General features: G+C 32.4%; 2 protein-coding genes across 4 annotated transcripts; both read right to left on the reverse strand.

Annotated features, from left to right (window-relative positions):
- Positions 1–5,712, reverse strand: LOC105173144 (extra-large guanine nucleotide-binding protein 1). Of its 2 annotated transcripts, XM_088875804.1 has the most exons (6): positions 5,197–5,706; positions 4,032–4,096; positions 1,850–1,970; positions 1,174–1,234; positions 872–1,092; positions 1–448 (listed from the first exon to the last, which is right to left on the reverse strand). In XM_088875804.1, exons 1-6 carry the CDS (start codon positions 5,340–5,342, stop codon positions 391–393), a joined length of 672 nt encoding a protein of 223 aa, XP_088731930.1. In that variant the 5' UTR covers positions 5,343–5,706; the 3' UTR covers positions 1–390. The 2 variants fall into 2 exon arrangements, with proteins under 2 accessions (XP_088731930.1, XP_088731931.1); XM_088875805.1 differs by lacking the exon at positions 4,032–4,096 and having other exon boundaries at positions 5,213–5,712.
- A 7,649-nt stretch (positions 5,713–13,361) lies between these two features.
- LOC105173100 (jasmonoyl--L-amino acid synthetase JAR6) lies at positions 13,362–16,806 on the reverse strand. 2 transcript variants are annotated; one of them, XM_011094749.3, is made up of 5 exons: positions 16,508–16,806; positions 15,464–15,761; positions 15,183–15,284; positions 14,110–14,909; positions 13,362–13,990 (listed from the first exon to the last, which is right to left on the reverse strand). In XM_011094749.3, the coding sequence occupies exons 2-5, from the start codon at positions 15,757–15,759 to the stop codon at positions 13,449–13,451; spliced, it is 1,740 nt and encodes a 579-aa protein (XP_011093051.1). In that variant the 5' UTR covers positions 15,760–15,761; positions 16,508–16,806; the 3' UTR covers positions 13,362–13,448. The 2 variants fall into 2 exon arrangements, with proteins under 2 accessions (XP_011093051.1, XP_011093052.1); XM_011094750.3 differs by having other exon boundaries at positions 16,640–16,805.
- Between the last annotated feature and the right edge of the window lie 523 nt (positions 16,807–17,329).

Here is a 17,329-nt window from a genome sequence, read left to right on the forward strand (position 1 = left end):
TTCAAATAACTTCATGATCTTACATTCATCAGCAAAGGCAGAAGCTATTTTTCAGACTAGTTGTACATACAATGCATACTGAGCTCAGACCTACAACATTATCGTACAAGAACTATAACCAGCATATTTCCGTTTACTTACAAAATCACTGCCGCAAGACTGGCAAACAATCTGAACACGCCAATTTATGACAAAGATAAAATAAAAATGCAAAAATCATATCTGATTATGATTATCCTTTTCCTCTTATACAGTTATTTTCATTACCAGGATCGGTTCCATACGCTTTCTATTCACATCAGAAGGTGCAGGTATCTTTGGAAGGTGATATTGGATGGTCTTTCTCATAAACGTGTCTCTGAATGCATAGAACAGAAGTCGTCAGAGCCTTTACACCTCATAAAAACGTGGAACTTTCATGCCAAATCCATGCTTCACCTTCTCCACACTGTTCAAATCTTGAGTAAGATTGAATATATACCAAAGCAACTCCACATGCAGTAGCTTCGTTATCATTAAATATTAAATTACACAAAGAAATTATGTGTAAGCATAAAATTTTTCTTGGACAGGTGACAGCATTAATAACAAAAGATGCAGATAACTGGGCCAAACAATTTTCTAGGAAGCTTTTTGAAATGACAGGTTTGACAAAAATGTGTTTGTCCCGTATACACTGAAAAAGACCAGAACACTGGAGAAACTTAAGCTTTGTGCTGTCTAACCTAACACCAAGAGAACATTGGTCAAACCCACAGCAGGCACAAACTGAGAAGATTATTGTAGAAGCATATTGACGTCTTTTTATTTCAGCAATGCAAATTTATAATGAGGCTAATACACCTATATAAGCAAGAGATGAGGGACTCACGTTGGAGCAAGTTTGCCTAAGTGGAGCTCCTCACCAGTCTGCTCATCAAGGACTCTGCCAGACATCTCAATGGTGTATGATTTACCTCTATCGGTTGGGAGGCCTCTGCCATGCAGCAGATCCAGATCTCTTTGATGGAGCTCTCTACCATTTACGAATATACCAGTGTTACCACCAGAACAATGTGCTGGCATAGGATAGTTAAATTCCTGAATAAATGGCTGCACCAAATGATAGGTAATTTGTTAGAGGTGGAGAGAAGATGAGAGTCAATTTGTTCAATAGAAAATGGCAAATCTTACAGGAATTATGCCAAGAGCACGACCTCCCATAACACCCCAGAATCCAGCTCGAAAATCATACCTGGTTAAGGAACGTTAAGCAAAAACATTATTCATCATTTAGTGATATCAAGGGAAAAATGAGTATCCCTTAGCTGACCCCACGTTAGCATGCGATGTATTTGTTCAATTGAGTTCTCTTTGGATTGCTTTTAGCAGAAACAATTGGATAGCCATGTTATGGAAAGAGGGTCCTTACCAAACAATTGAACTTATACAACTCCTCAGACAAATTAACACTCAGTCTAATTGATTCACTCTGTAATAAGAGTTTTTGAGCTCAAGGCATTAAATAAGTAACTTCCCATACTCTAATTTTCCAGTAGCGTGGTATCCTTTTAATGCTGTTATTAGATTCCTTTATTGAGTAATTAGCCAGTATACATCATAGCAAAGGGATATTCCATAATCAACATTCATTTGTAATTCACTGCTAGCAGAACATGCTTTGGGAGCTTTCCCTCTAACTAGAAACATAATAATAGATACAGAGCTTTTGTAGCAGCCAATCTTTCCTTCACGTCCAAATACATGGCTTTCTTCTTTGAGCAATTTGATTCTCGTATCATATGCACATTTGTTACAAGACTGAACTGAATGATATGGGCATATGCCTGCAGTTTAAGGGAATACATACCAGTAATCCCAGGGCTGGATGGGTCCAGCAACTTTTTCAGCTTTCTTAACTAATCGATCAGGTATTGGATGCCCATTTACAGTCAGGTTGGATTTTTTCTGCTGAACTGTTTTATATGAATCTGTGAAACAAGGGAAAGCTATAGATTGATAGCACTGATGAATTCCATGACATACATTTAGAAGATGGAATTAGGGTCACACAACAAGAACTTTAATGCTATACATAATCTAAAATCTAAATACCTAAGATAACCTAAATAATACAAGACAACTTATAATATGATATTCTCACAAGAAATTCTAATACCTGCATCTCATTCTAGAGCATATATATCAACTATGCTTAATTTGTCACACAAATTACATAGCTTATAAATAAATATCCACCGAGAAAGAAGAAGGGCATAAGGTCTATTTAATTTAAAGATACTCTCAACACTTAAGAATCTGAGTAAGGCAGAGGTATGAAGGATATTCAAATTTAAGCATTACTGAACAACTATCAAATTTGATCAAGCATGGATTTAGAAATGAGTCTGTTTAATTTCTTTCCCAGATTCCATTTCGCGCTAAACATCAAGATGAAAAATATAAAGACAGCAGCATGAAACAGTTATTAATAATTCTTAGCACAGTACCACAGCCACCGCATCGGTAAATTGGGTAACCTGTGAGTGGAAGGATACTCGCACACTTTGGGCAACGAACAAAACGTAATTGTGCTGTTTTGGACCCACAAGTAGGTACAGGAGATGCATAAGCCAAAAAGAACAAGTTTTTGAGATTTAAAGGAAAGGACTAAATGATTCAAGAAATTCCAAACAATCTTGAAGGAGCGACAAGCATCTTTAAACAGGCATATGCAAGAAGAAATAAATTATTTCATAGATGCATCTTCAAAGAGGAACAGTTAAAGGCTTCTGAACAATTCAACAAAGACGTATGTGGTCGAGTCAAAGAAGCAGTTAAATACAGAAAAGAGCATGACCCTTTTCTTTTCAGTTACATATAGATACTCCTAAAATCTTTCAAAACTTCAGGAGTAAACTTAAAGGCATGAGATGCCACTCAACCCTCAAACTAAAAATTGGAAACTTATATTGTAACAAAGGCCTATCATTCTCCTTTTCTCTTATGTCACCACAGTGACCACACTACCTCATCTTCTCTCAATTGTTGATGTGCTCCAATTGTTGATGTGCTCCTTTTCTCTTATGTCACCACAGTGAGCACACTACCTCATCTTCTCTCAATTGTTGATGTGCTCCAATTCTGACCCAAACAGCGGAAAAGAATTGCTTTTTTGGGTAATTGGCATTTTGCACCCTAAAATTATAGTATTTTTGCACAATGCAACCTTAAATAGTAAAAATGGCACTTTGCACTCTTCATTTGTCCGCCTTTTTACAATATAAGGTTGCATTATGCAAAAGCACTATAATTCCAAGGTTCAAAATGCCAATTGTCCGCCTTTCTCATCCACCAAACATGAGGTATTTGACCTTCGTGAATGCCTAATGTATGAGATTTCAGCAAACCCTGTCTGATGAGTTGAACTTTTGCGCTTCAACATTTGATATAATTACTAAATGTTACTCCTGGTCATTCTACAGATAGGGTCTAATGTGTCATATTCTCGGACATATACATATATATATATATATATATGCTATGTGTGTGTGCATGTCGCCAATTAATGCGGACTGTGATCCTCACTATTTATCTCTACTATGACTTCTACAAAAGAATATATGTCAGAAATGGAAGGTGAACAGTAGTCTCCTAAGGAAACTTTTGTGGCAGATTTAATTTTCCAAGATAATTTTTTTAATAGAAGCAAGAGTTATGATGCAATTAAGTGAACACTTTATACTTATATACCACAACTACCTCAATTAACTATATATTGTATAGCAATTATTATTATTTACAACAAAATATTTCTTCTAATAAAAAACTATCAGACTCTTATTAAATGGAGTAGAGTAGGACCATTGTTATCCAAAATCCGAAAATTGTTTCATTTTTTATATTGTTATAAGATCTCACAGAAATTTCATCTATTAATCATACAAAATGAAGTTTCATTGATTTTCAAGAAACTGATGTTATTACTAATGGTGTTGATTCCTATGACAAATTAATTCTACAGCAAGAATTAGCAGGGGGGGGGAGACAACCTCGAGAAAAGGATGGGATCATCGTTGAAGGTACATGGTGAGATTCCAAATTGTTAGAGGCAAAACTGAAAGATAAAAAGCTGGAGGTCAGCAATAATATTTGAAAATTCATAATATTGAAGATGAAGTTATATTTTTGCACCAAAAGCAAAGAGGAAAAGAGAGAAAACGGAACCAACCAAAATAAAAGGCCAAATCCCACTAATAGTTTTAAAGTTTAAGTTTTCAATCACTTTAGTCCAAATGCTTATTTCGTTACCTAAGAGTCCCCGATAGTTAAATTTCGCTCCACTTTAATCTTTCAAGTTAATATCTAACAGAAACTTAAGGGCAAAATAGTCATTAGATAATACAAATATCAAATGGACTATATTAGGTGGCAATCATATTCATAAAAACTTACTTAATTAAGTACTCTTGACAAATTAATGATAATTTCTGTACAAATTCCGAACATTCTGTTCAAAACAAAAACATACTTGGATAGGGTACAAGTTTTCGTCATCAAAACCTATCATGATTAGTTTTGTAGTTTGACAATTTACTTGGAAGAATTTGATAAAATTAAATATAAGCAAAACAATTCTGGAAATAATTAATAAACAAATTGTATAAATTACAGTAAGAACTTGAGGCAAAAATTAAGTTATCAAATGAGTCAACGATACTCCAAAAATATGAGTTGATCTATAAGCTTGATCAACCGAAGCTTGCATTTTAGAGTATCTTTAACTAATTTAAAGACCTAATTCTTATATCACAACAAATTTTCAATTAGTTTATCGGTTGTAATAATTTTTTTCAAAAGAAATGTTTTTTCTAAAATTCTCTAAAATAAATCATCAAACTGCAAAACTAATTTGAAGCATTTCCAATTGCAAGAATATGTACATTGTTCAAACAATGATTTTTTCAGTTAAAAAGATCACTTAAATAATAAAGGATTTTTGGAGTCAGATAAAAACAAGAATCATAATTTTCACCCCAGTACTTAATTTTATAAAAATTTGTGAATTTAACTGTTCAATTAAGAATAGCCTATTTGACAGCCTTATACTATATGTTAAGAAATGAATAAACAGTAGAATAAAATTTAAGTATCAGAAATTTCCAGATAGCGAACTAAACATTATTAGGTATATGTAGGTTATTGAAGTCTACTCACACAAGATTCTCATTACTTGAATTCGAACTCAGATCAGATGAAATGGTGCTGTGGGATGAACTCCTGGAGTGGTCATGAAACATTTCCCAGAGCTGCGCTTTCCGCAGCGCTGCTGCCACCAGCCTCTCCCAGTTATCCCTAGACATCTCCGTTTGATATTCCACAGCCAACCCCAGCCCAGTAAATGTCGGGAAACTCTGCTGGAAATATATACTACATCTCAACCGCTATTTGACTGTGATCACAATTCCCTCTTTCCTCAGAAAGAGCGATACGCGTTCGTCAACGTCAAAACAATGATTTGAAAATCCCATTGGGAGATCATTGGATTAGGTTTATGAGAGGGAAGATTCATTGAGAGAAAAAAGAAATTGATATTCATCCAATCAAAAGCATGTAAACCATAATATATTTGGAGGAATTTAAAAATGGGAAGAAGTAAGAAAGAAGGCGGCGGACAAGTCCCAACTCCCAAGAGAGAGAGAGACAGAGAGAGAGAGAGAGAGAGAGAGAGAGAGAGAGGGGGGGGCATCTGGGTCCAGATACTAAATTGGGCTCATATTATGTGGGCAAATGGATAGTGGGCCCATTATCTGAAAATAGAGCCCATTAACCAATCACTTGCTCGGCCCATAAGTAATACTCTACACGCAGAAGAATTCAACATTTTTCCATTTCAGATATTTTTTTAATTGAAATTAATATATGTGACACACTGTACAATTAAATTTAATTTTAAATAATTATTATTTTAAGCAATATATTAATTGAATAAATTAAAATTATTATGTTAAATTAATAGAAAAAGAGTGAGAAGAGTAAGAGATATGAAAGTTGAGAATGGAGAGAAAAATAATAATTAGTTTAGTAATTAAAAAACAAGATAAAACACCGTAATAATATTTTTTAATTATATAAAGGTATAAATAAATTCTGCTATGTATTTTAAGAAAATTCTAACTATTACTATATTTTTTTGAACTGTTTAAATCAATATCTTAAAATTTAATTCGGGCCAATCAGTTGAACAATCATTTGATCCATAGAACAGTTCGATCCAACCCGTTAAATCGTCATAATTATTCTATTTTTAAAAATCGCTCTGAATCGTTGATCCGATTGACCTGATCCCGGATCAAGTAAACCGATCAATCGTGAAGTTTATTAAAATTTTCAAGAATAGATAAAATTTGAAATTGAACCCATGACATTTCATATGAAAATTGAGAAAATTACCAACAAATCAACACCCACAATTTAATAATTATTTGATTATCTATACTAATATATAACATTGTAAAACCAATTTTATTGTTACGTCGATAATATCCCTAAGTTGATTTTCTTTTCTCTTTGTAGCTTTCTTTCTTTCTTTTATTTTTTATTTTTAGAAATATGATGTGTTGAGTTATATATATGTATATATATATATTTCTATAGATAGTATATATTAAAATATAAAATATTATTTATTATATGAACATAAGAACGGTGTATCACAGCTGATAGTATATTTATAAATGAACAAAATCATTAAGCTCATAATCTAATTAAATTTGCATTTCTTACAATTAGCTAAGTTGCTAATTATGTTATAATTCATAAAACAAATTTAAATATTATTGGGGATGCTAACTATTTATTGGCATTAAAATTTAGTTATAATTTAATTATAATGGTAAATAATTCATTATTTTTGTTATTTATGCAGTTCTTTTATTTTTATTCTTGATCTAAAAACTTTAATATACTGATTTTACCATCAATTTTAGGATACTTTTAATTCCTACATTAACTTTAGCAAAAATTAATTTATATTTTGTATTTTAATTATTTTAATATAATTTTATATATTAATTTTTTTTTACTGTAAAATAATTATGACGTTACTGGTTCGATCATGGTTCACCCGATGAGTATATGAGCCTGTGATACTTGACCTAGTCAAATTTTCAATTTCATTAATGGTTTGAGTTTTAAAACATTGGTTTAAAATCTTTACATTAATCAAATTACATATAATTGTATCTTCTCCAATCACAAGAAAAGTTTGATATAAAACAATTAAGGGATAATTACACTCCCCTCCCCTAAGGTTTGAAATAATTATATATAGATCTAATATGATTTGAAAATTACATCTAGCACCCTTTAAGTTTGGTTCCGTCTAATAAATAAGTTCATCTGTTAGTAAAAATTCAGTACATTTGTTGATATTAACAAAAAAATTAATAAAAATCGATATTTACGCCCGATTGACTTATTGCATGTCAATATAATTTTTTTCGGACTAGACTACCCCTATAATGGTGAAGACATACCTTCTTACATACATTAATGCGTAAAGATGTATGAGGGTAATTTGATCATAAAAAGATTTATTCGACCTATAATAAGTCAGTAACAAGTCAATCGTATGTATATATAGTTTTTTTTTTATTTTTTATTAATATCAGTAAATTCAGTAAATTTTGACAACAGAGGGACTTATTTGTTAGACAAAAGCAAACTTCAGTGGTGCTAAATTAATTTTGCAAACTATAAAAAATCTATATGTAATTACATCAAATTTCATAGGAGCACAGTGTAATTATCCCAACAATTAATCAACTGAACGTATTTCTCAAAACCACCATCTCAGAATTATTGAACTATTCAAAAAGTATATAATTATTTTTCTCTAATCTAATTTACATTTTTCTTTTAAGTGGAAAATATATAATTTTGAATTTTTTTTTTTACAAATTTTCATGTAAAATGAGAATATATTTAAATTAATTAACGAGACTGCGCTTTATGTTTGTGGTGTTAAATCAATATATTTTCAATGAAAATACATATAAACAAACAAGTTGAGCCATAGTTTTCCCTTAATTATTAAAAGTGATAATTACATCGACACTTTTTGATCTATGATCTATTTACACAAATTGCACATATTTTTTTTTTATAATTATACATACGCCCATCAGAAACATCAATATCGTTACACAAATCGCCCACACTTTTTAAACAATTACCCTTACACTCTATAAAAACGTCAATATTATTGCACAAACTATCCCTATTTTTTTACTGTTAGAAGTGGTTTCTATAATTAATCAAAAAGTAGATATGATTTGTGTGAATAAACTATAAATCAAGATTATAAATATAATTATTACTAGAGATAATTACACTCTCATCCCTTGAAGTTTGGATAACACGTAAATCCCTTATGGTTTGAAAAATTACATCTAGCACCTATGTAATTTGCTCCCATCTAACAAATAAATCCTCCATTAGTTAAAACTCATAAAATTTATTAATATTAAGAAAAAAACTAAATAAAAATTTATATTTACCCTTAATCGATTTATTTATGACTTGTTGCAGGTCAAATAATTTTTTTTTTTAACCAAACTATCCTTGTAACAGTGAGATATACCTCCTCACATGTATTAATGGGTGAAGACATTATGAGGGTAATTTGGTTAATAAAATATTTATTTGACTTGTAATAAATCAATGATAAGTCAATCGAAAATAAATAAAATTTTTTTATCTAATTTTTTTGTTAATATCAATAAATTTAATAAATTTTAACTAATAGAAAAATTTACATATTAGATTAAAGCAAATCTAAACAGTGTTAAATGTAATTTTTTAAAATAAATAAAATTTAATTATAATTACACTAAATTTCAGAATAAAACAGTGCACTTATCCCTTGTTACTGTTAAAAAAATAAGGTAGTTTTTACAGTTGCTGAACATAGTTCCCCCCTCTCCCCCCAGGTGGAGTAGGTTGCAATAATTGAAGAGATGTGTAAGTCAGATCTTTGGTTTGGGGCTAAATGAGAAAAGTTAAGGTAATAATAATAAATGGACACAATGATGACTGCCAACAAAATTTTGTTGATCAGCTATAAATTAGTAATGAATCAATTTAAATACTTTAAATTTGAAAAAAAAATGTTTAACTTCCTGATATATAAATTCAATTTTTAGAATAATTTTTTTCATTTTAATTTATTCTAAATTAGTCCCTTTAATGAATGGTTTTTTTATATTACCTTTATAAAAGATTTTAATTTTTATAAAAAAATATTTTGATCGCCCACTTTTTATTTTTAATTATAATTTGGTCCCTTACATATAAATTTTAAAAAATATAATTTTCTTTAACTGAAAGCATTTACAGTTGGGTAATTATAATTTAATATAACGAGCTTCTTGCAGTTTTTAAATTAAAAAAAATGAATAAATTGGAGAAAAAAGTTTAAATAAAAAAAGAGCAAAATCTTTTTAACATTTGAAGCTATACAAATTTTTCAACAATTTAACTAATATATTCATTTTGTTATTTATGTTATATTTCAAAAGATTTTTTGTTTAAATAATTTTGCTATATTATTTTATTTGAACTTTTTTTTTTCTCTATAAAAGTGCTTTTTTATTTAAAAAATTCAAGTTCACTAAATTCATAACGATTATATTTATATGTTATTGTCAAGCCATTATCTAAATAACTGGCCATTGCTAAATTCTTTTAATTAAAATGGTTATGTTTTTTTAAATTTATATGAGAAGGACTAAATTGAAAATAAAAAAAAAGTGAGGGACTAAAATATATACTTTTTTTTATAAAATATCAAGAACTAAAATGAATTGTATTTAACAAACCCCACCTTCCACCTCCTACTTTATAATTCTAATATTCAACTAATACAATTTTATAATTTTTTTTTTTGAAAAAAATAAAAAAATTGAGCAGTGACAATCTTGCCACCCTACCTACATTTTTTTATATTTAATTGCAAATAAATCATATATCTAAATTATTAGTGTGAATACTGGTCCTTTCATCACGAGTTGGATAAATATGTAGCCTTTTTTTAATTGCATTTGTCATATAAATATATATATATATATTAAGTGTATAATATTTTTTAAAAAAATAAAATAAAGAACATAACTCTTTGGATGAATTACAACGACCTCTCCTGAGATTTGGCATAATTACGAATACTCCCTCCTTGTTTGGAAAATTACCAATATCCCCCTAATTTTAGCGGCCGTCTAACAATTAGCCCAATTCGTTAGGTTTTTATCTATTTTTTATAGTGAATTGACCAAAATACCCTTTGTAGATCAAAATTATGATGAAAAAATTAGCACAAAATAGAATAAAAGAAATCAGTAAAAAAATCCCTCAATGATCATACAAATTAATCACCAAATTAGAACAAGAATCAAGAGAACATCAAGAAGACATACCAGTAGGTCATGAAATTCGTTCAAGAAAACCCAAACAGGTAGTAATTTTTACTGCTACCGAAGAGGAGACTGATACTAATACTACGAATACTAATTCACCCGATGAAACAGACGAGATGACTTTGATACGTTATTCACAATAATTTTATTTATTTTTATATTTTTTTATTTTTTTGGTGGACTAAGTAGATAATTTCTTCATAATTTTTAAAAAATTTCATCCATCCCATTAGATTTTTTTATAAGTTTTTATTTTTTTTAAAAAAAATAAAAAAACTATAGTAAAGACAAAGTTGATAATTTCATAACTTCATCCAAAGATTACATAATTTCATCAAACATCAGGGGGTATTTATAAATTTTTAAACAACAAGGGAGTATTCGTAATTATACCAAATTTCAGGAAAAGTGGTTATAATTTATCCTATTTTTTTTTGTACATAGCGTGTAACTATTAGATACAATAGAATTTAATAGATAAAAAAAAAATCCAATTTGCCTTGAATTTGACACCCCGATAAACAAAAGGCTTAAATGTATTTTTAGTCCCATAATTTAGGTTATTTAGCATTTTTCTCCTTCAACTTTTTAAAGTTGAATCTTGGTCCTACATCTTTTTAATTTTATGATTTTAGACTTTTTTTTGGGATAAATACAATGACCTCCACTGAGTTTTAGTATAATTACGAATACCCCCTTGTTGTTTGAAAAATTATCAATACCCCCTCTGATTTTAACGGTCGTCTAACAATTAGCCCAATCCGTTAGGTTTTCATCTATTTTTTATAATAAATTAACCAAAATGCCCTTGTGGATTAAAAATTATAATTTTATTTATTTTGAAAAGTTTTTGATTTTTTTATGAATTGAGTGAATAATTTTTTATATTTTTAAGTTTTTTCCATCCACCCCATTTGATTTTTTATAAGTTTTAATTTTTTTTTAAAAAATAAAAAGAAATACTATAAGGGCAAAATTGAAAATTTCATACCTACATCCAAGAATTATATAATTTTATCAAACATTAGGAGGATATTTGTAATTTTTCAAACAACGAGAGGGTATTTATAATTATTCTAAACCTCATGGGAGATCCTAGTAACTTACCCTTTTTCTTTTTGCCGAAGTTAACTTTTCTCCCCGAAAAAATGCATGTGTTTCTCATGTGACATTTGAAAATTAAAACTTTTGTTCGTATTGGTCCATTTCTGCCAGCATTTTTCCTAATTTCTAGGATAGTATTTTGGTCTTCCATCTTTTTAATATTAGCGATTTCAGTCCTTTTTTCGCCAGAGTTCATCATTCTCGCTGGTGGAGTTGAATCCCAATGAACATAAAGACTGAAATTGAAAAAATTAAAAGATGTAAAATTAAATTACTATCGTAAAAAGTTAAAGAAAGAAAATTACGAAAAACCTAAATTAAGCAATCAAAACATGCATTTAATCCAAAACTAAATATAGTCCACATAAATCAACAGTTGTATATAGAAGTGAAAAACACACTGATGATCTTTCATGAAGGGACCAAAAAATTTGGATAAAGAAGTTGGAAAGAAACTGCAATAACTGATGTTTAACTCTGCATATGCTTGTCTTGATGAAACCAGGAAACAGTGAAACAAGAAGAACACATCTGAAAGAATGGAAACATGTTATAAGAATTCATATAACCTCACCACATGCTTCTACATATCCTCTTGATCACAAATTATTTCTTCCTAGGACTTGAGATCTATGCATTCAGACACCGGAGAAGTCCCGGTTTTTCTGTTTCTTTCCTTCCATCTTCCTCTTCCACACATGTCCCTCCACAAGTCCACTCAAGAAACTAAGCACAGAAAACTTTCTCCCGTTCTTGGAGGCTTTCCCCTCTGCTGCTGGTTTCACGGGCAACGACATCAATCTACCACGTTGATTCGCCACCTCTCTTGATGATCCATTGAGATTGAGATAAGGCAATTCCATCAAGTGCCTCTCAATTACGTTACTGACGGCAACCAGTTCATACGAATCGTATAAGGGGCTACCGCAATCCCATATCTTTAAGGCTGCTTCTTTTATGTCATGCGATTCTTGAATTCTCCTCATCTGGTTCGGAGGGGGTATACACTCAGCTTTCTGTTTTGTATTCTCAGGAAAGATGTGATCTCATGTAAAGACTGCAAACTGATCTGGACAGCAAATTATGTAATGAATAATAACAGAGATCTATTCATTTTTATAGTATAGTTTAATTACTGTCATAAAACATGTGACTATGAATAGCTTTGTACTCTCTTAGCATATAAACAAAAATAATCATGTTCTTGCATATGAAACAACCATTAATTTTTAACTTAGACATTTGTTTTTTTCCTGATATTAAATGTTTCTATATCCAGATTCTTGGATATGGAAGCTTAAACCTTATCTTTCTTGTCTGTAACATGCCGCGGCCGACATGTCATTGGAGAATTACAAGTCTGTAAACAGACAGTAATTCATAAATCTTCGTTTCTGTTTGTGTATATATATAGTTCTGAACTTCCTACATTGATCTAAGGTTGAAGTTAGTTTTCCTGTGTACAAGAAAAGTAGATGTTGACTCGAACCAACAGTTGCATCCACAGCAAGAATGACTCCAGCTAGCCAAAAATAGCACTGAGCACATTCCATGGCTTCTATTCAAATATCGATCCACCATGCTTCCACTAATTTTTCAGCACACAAAAGTCAGATTTGTCTCCATCGATCGTCTGCAATAGTTGGCGTTATCATGGGTTGGTGTTGGCCTATAAAAGGACAACCTAGTGAAGCAATTAGGACAAGTTGACAGGGCAACTCAAGTAATGGATGCTAGATTTTTGGATCATGGTTGTCAGAAATGAAGAGGGCAGCAGCAGAAGCAATTAAATATATCAAGTCCTTAAACAAATGAAGGTTTTTATTTGTAGTATATGATTTTTCTCAAGCCTAAGACAACAAACCATATTGCACTAATAAACCAGCACACTCAACCAAATGCGGTGCTAAAGTAGCTCTTGACAACATTATCGGACAGTATTTCGAGCACTTTATTGTTCGTTGGCCCCACGCACCGTGGAGTTTTGAACTGGTTAGCAGCAGCTCCTAATTGTACAAAGTTTTCCATGATCTTGTGGAATGTTCCCCTCATCAAGATTCGGAGTTCCAGGGCCCCGATGGCGTTGACCTTTCGGGAGCTCACGTATCCTGCATCCAGGAATGCACCGTCCAAACAGTTGCAGCATTTCTGCAGAAGCTCATCATCTGCATTTCCACTTATCTCCCAGAAGATGACATAGTGGCCTGGTTCTGTTGATAAATCCGCTAAGCTTGTGAAGTCGACAATTTCCAGCTTTTCCTCAGCTAGCAGATTGGCCGCTGTTGCTACAGCTAATTGTAAATCCTTCTCAGTGTTCTTGTCGATGTTTATGTTGAGAAGAAGATTTTTCCTGCAAATGAATTGGAGCTCCGGAGTGGATTTGTGGAAGCCTCGGACCTTAACTACGTCTCCCAACCTATAACGGTACAAACCTGCACGTGTGGCGGAGAACAAACATTTAATACATCAATATATGTATATACCACAAAAACGGGACAGATTGATCGATTCTTGAAAGAATGGATGTCATAAAAGAACATAAGAATTTCACCTGCAAAGTTGGTGATAATGACCTCATATTCTTTGCCCACCTGGACTTCAGTTAGCCCAACAGGCCGGGGCTCTACCGTCACTTCTAGCGAATTTAGATTATTTTCCAAAGGGATAAATTCGAAATAAGCATTATCAGGACGCACAGCAAATGAGGCCAACTCTGGTGGTAGTTTTGGGTTGATATTTACTCCAATCCATCCTTCAGAAGCTCCATAATCTGCACTAAGCAAAGGTAGCTCCCCAGCATAGTGTCTCAGTTTCTTAAGGTAAGGTTCCATCGACCCTGTCATAATCCCGTGCACGTACTTGGCATTTGGGAAAAGCTCTGGGATCAATCCATACCAGTTGCTCAGTCCCAAGCACTTGTTGTAAATTGTGTCGGCCAATTCAGGGTCTGGCTTGAGCAGCTTCGCCATAGCTGATTGAATAGATTTCGATGTGATTCGGCTGCTTAGAGACCCATCTCGGATATCAGCAACAAGTTCTTTCCAAACCTGTTCAAAAGTTTGGAAAGCAAGCACAATGCTGTGCGCGAATGTGGACGACACGACTTCCACTTCGTCCCGGAAAATCAGGCCACACAAGAGATGACAATATAATGAGTGGTGAAAATTATCACCAAAAATCACTTCGTCGGGGCTGCAACATGGCATTTGGATTGCCGTCATCGTTTTCTTGAACTCTTCGTTCCGGTACACGTTAGTAGTCGCAGTGGCAGCATTTAGACCCCCTTTTGTTATGAATTGCTTGCTAGCATAAATGAATTGCAATGCCTTGCCATTCCCAATTGGATATTCTCTGCAGAGAGGTAAACTTTTTTCAGACAACTAGCCTGGCCTAGGACCACTATCCAACATTGTTTTAAACATTTTTTGTACGAAAATACTGTAAAGGTGACAATCTGGGCCATGCTTTGCAAGAAAGACAAAGGGAAGGGAAAGGAATGGATCAAGAAAATGAAAGAAACACTCATTTTTTATTGTACTGACAGACAATTTCCGGAGCAACAATTTGAGGTTGAGGATAAAACATAAAACAAAAGAAGCATTAATTGAGTCCTAGAATCAATACCTGTTTCTGAAGGAAAAGGAAGTTTTGTACATTTTCATGGTGCATCCAATCAATTCGTCGTTGAACGGTACATATTTTGGCTTTCCTTGAGTGGTACCAGAACTGTAAGAACATCCAAATGCATGAATATTGGACGCTTGCAAATATCAAGTGCACAGTTAATTCCAAAACTATCACTATCTGCCTAGTCTACAACTAGAACTCCTCACAAACGGGAAAAAAACAGGAACAAGTAGGTATTAGAATAGGATCCGAATTTGATCAAAGTGATGAAACACTACCTCAATGAAATAGTAGATATCGGTTTTCCAGTGAGAATGGATGATTTTTCACCGTCAGCAATTCGCTGAATGTAAGGTTCCAGGTCCATGTGAGTGACAATGGGAACACAATCGCTGAAACTATCAGGATCAGTTCTTCCATTGAGACCCCATTTCAGCAAATACTCTGTTTCACCATTGTCTTCCAAGATCTTCTTCAGAGTCTCCCTCTGAACTCTCCCTGCATCCATCGACAATGACTCGAATTCTTGGATGATTGCCTCAGCATCAAGCTTGTCTCCCATTTTCTCCAACATATCTGCAGTTCAATTGAGGAAATTACAGTCTTGAAAGAGCATAAAAGTAGAGATGAGATGACCAGAAGACTCAAGAAATGCAATTAAGGTCAAAGATTGTTGAAAAACAAGCAACTTTTTACACTGTAGCTGGGACTGAAACTAAATGCTGAATTATCCCCACACACGAAAGGTGTTCCCTTTCGACGCAGGTCAACTAAACATTGAGCAAGAAAAGCAGAAACACAAGTATGAAGAATGATATCCCAAGTGTTAACAAACGTAAAAGCAAGATCAAAATCAATAGATGTTTTCTTTATATTCTTGTCGTGCATTGATGTTTCCTCCCATTAATTTATATATTACACAGTACTGAGTGCCAAAGATGATTGCTTGGAACGAAGAAATATGGCAGATTAAGACTGCCAGCATACTTCTGAATCAAGAAACATTTAGATTCAATGCACTGCAACTTCCAAGCCATGATCAGTACTAATGCATGAAAGAAATTCAGCCGTCTTTCCTCTTTCACATAAACAAGAAAATCACACACACACAAACCCAAAAAGTTTTCAAGAAAAGTCGAACAAATCAGACTTCCAGAAAAGACCATCACACAACAACATAAAGGGCCTCCAAGAATCACAAAAACACACTTAAAAGAAATCTCAAGAAAAAATTATCCGAGATCTTCGCACGAGAAGCAAAGCAAAACCCACATCAGAGAAACAAACCCCACACAAACAAAAGATTCACACAGCTCACAAACCTCTAAACTCTACACGTAGATATATATATTCTTGTGCGTGTGGACAAAAGAAAGCAAGAGAGGCCGCTAGCTGTATATAAGACACAACTGATGATACCCGAGAAGGTTAAACGCTACTATGCAAACAATTACCGGGTTTTTGGCTCAGGGATAAACCACTGTGTCAGTGTGTGTTCTATGTGAGAGAGAAAGTGGGCTGCGAGAAAGAAGTGAGAAGGAGAGTGATGAGGCCGCAGACTGGGAGGAGAAATGAGGAGACGTTTATGTTTCTCTTGCAGAAAAGCGGGGTGGGATAATGTACATATCATCGTGTGTATATATATACACACGGGGAGCCCCCAGAGTCAGCATATGAAATACCAAGAATGCCCCTGGTGGAGGCCCTCGTTGCAGTGTAGTGGAGCATTGGCATGTATGGCTAAATGGCTAGCGACGTTACATGCATTATTACTTAATGGACGGTTTATTGGGTTGCTTTTTTTTCTTATATATATATATATATATATACTGTTTGTTGAAATACGAATTTAATATATTAATATTTTTAAATTAATTAATACATATAACAAAGAAATAAGTGATGGAGAGCGACTTAAAAATAAAAAGATGTTTGACTATATAAATTTATTTAAAATATAGGATAAAGTTCCAACATGTTATTTAAAAAAAATAAGTTCTTGAAATATTTCAATAAAATTATATTATTACGGATCCATAACATGTTCGTAATTATAATTCTGTAACTAGTATGATTAAAATTAAAATAATTTGTTAAAAACTTAAATATACATTAAGAACTCCTTTATTTTTTTTAAAAAGTCG

The sequence above is a fragment of the Sesamum indicum genome, linkage group LG11, assembly GCF_026168435.1.
Source record: "Sesamum indicum cultivar Baizhima isolate 11 linkage group LG11, ASM2616843v1, whole genome shotgun sequence".
Lineage (NCBI taxonomy): Eukaryota > Viridiplantae > Streptophyta > Magnoliopsida > Lamiales > Pedaliaceae > Sesamum > Sesamum indicum.

Bases quoted from the DNA above. Each gene is read 5' to 3' on its own strand.
- LOC105173144 (XM_088875804.1), bottom strand. From the start codon at position 5,342: ATGTCTAGGGATAACTGGGAGAGGCTGGTGGCAGCAGCGCTGCGGAAA. The intron at 1,971-4,031 runs GTTGTCTCCCCC...CTTGTTTCACAG, and splicing joins GATCCCATCCTTTTCTCGAG to ATTCATATAAAACAGTTCAG. The intron at 449-871 runs GTGAGTCCCTCA...AGATTTGAACAG, and splicing joins TTAGGCAAACTTGCTCCAAC to TGTGGAGAAGGTGAAGCATG.
- LOC105173100 (XM_011094749.3), bottom strand. From the start codon at position 15,759: ATGTTGGAGAAAATGGGAGACAAGCTTGATGCTGAGGCAATCATCCAA. The intron at 15,285-15,463 runs GTAGTGTTTCAT...ATGTTCTTACAG, and splicing joins ATATCTACTATTTCATTGAG to TTCTGGTACCACTCAAGGAA. The intron at 14,910-15,182 runs GTATTGATTCTA...ACCTCTCTGCAG, and splicing joins TCCTTTTCCTTCAGAAACAG to AGAATATCCAATTGGGAATG.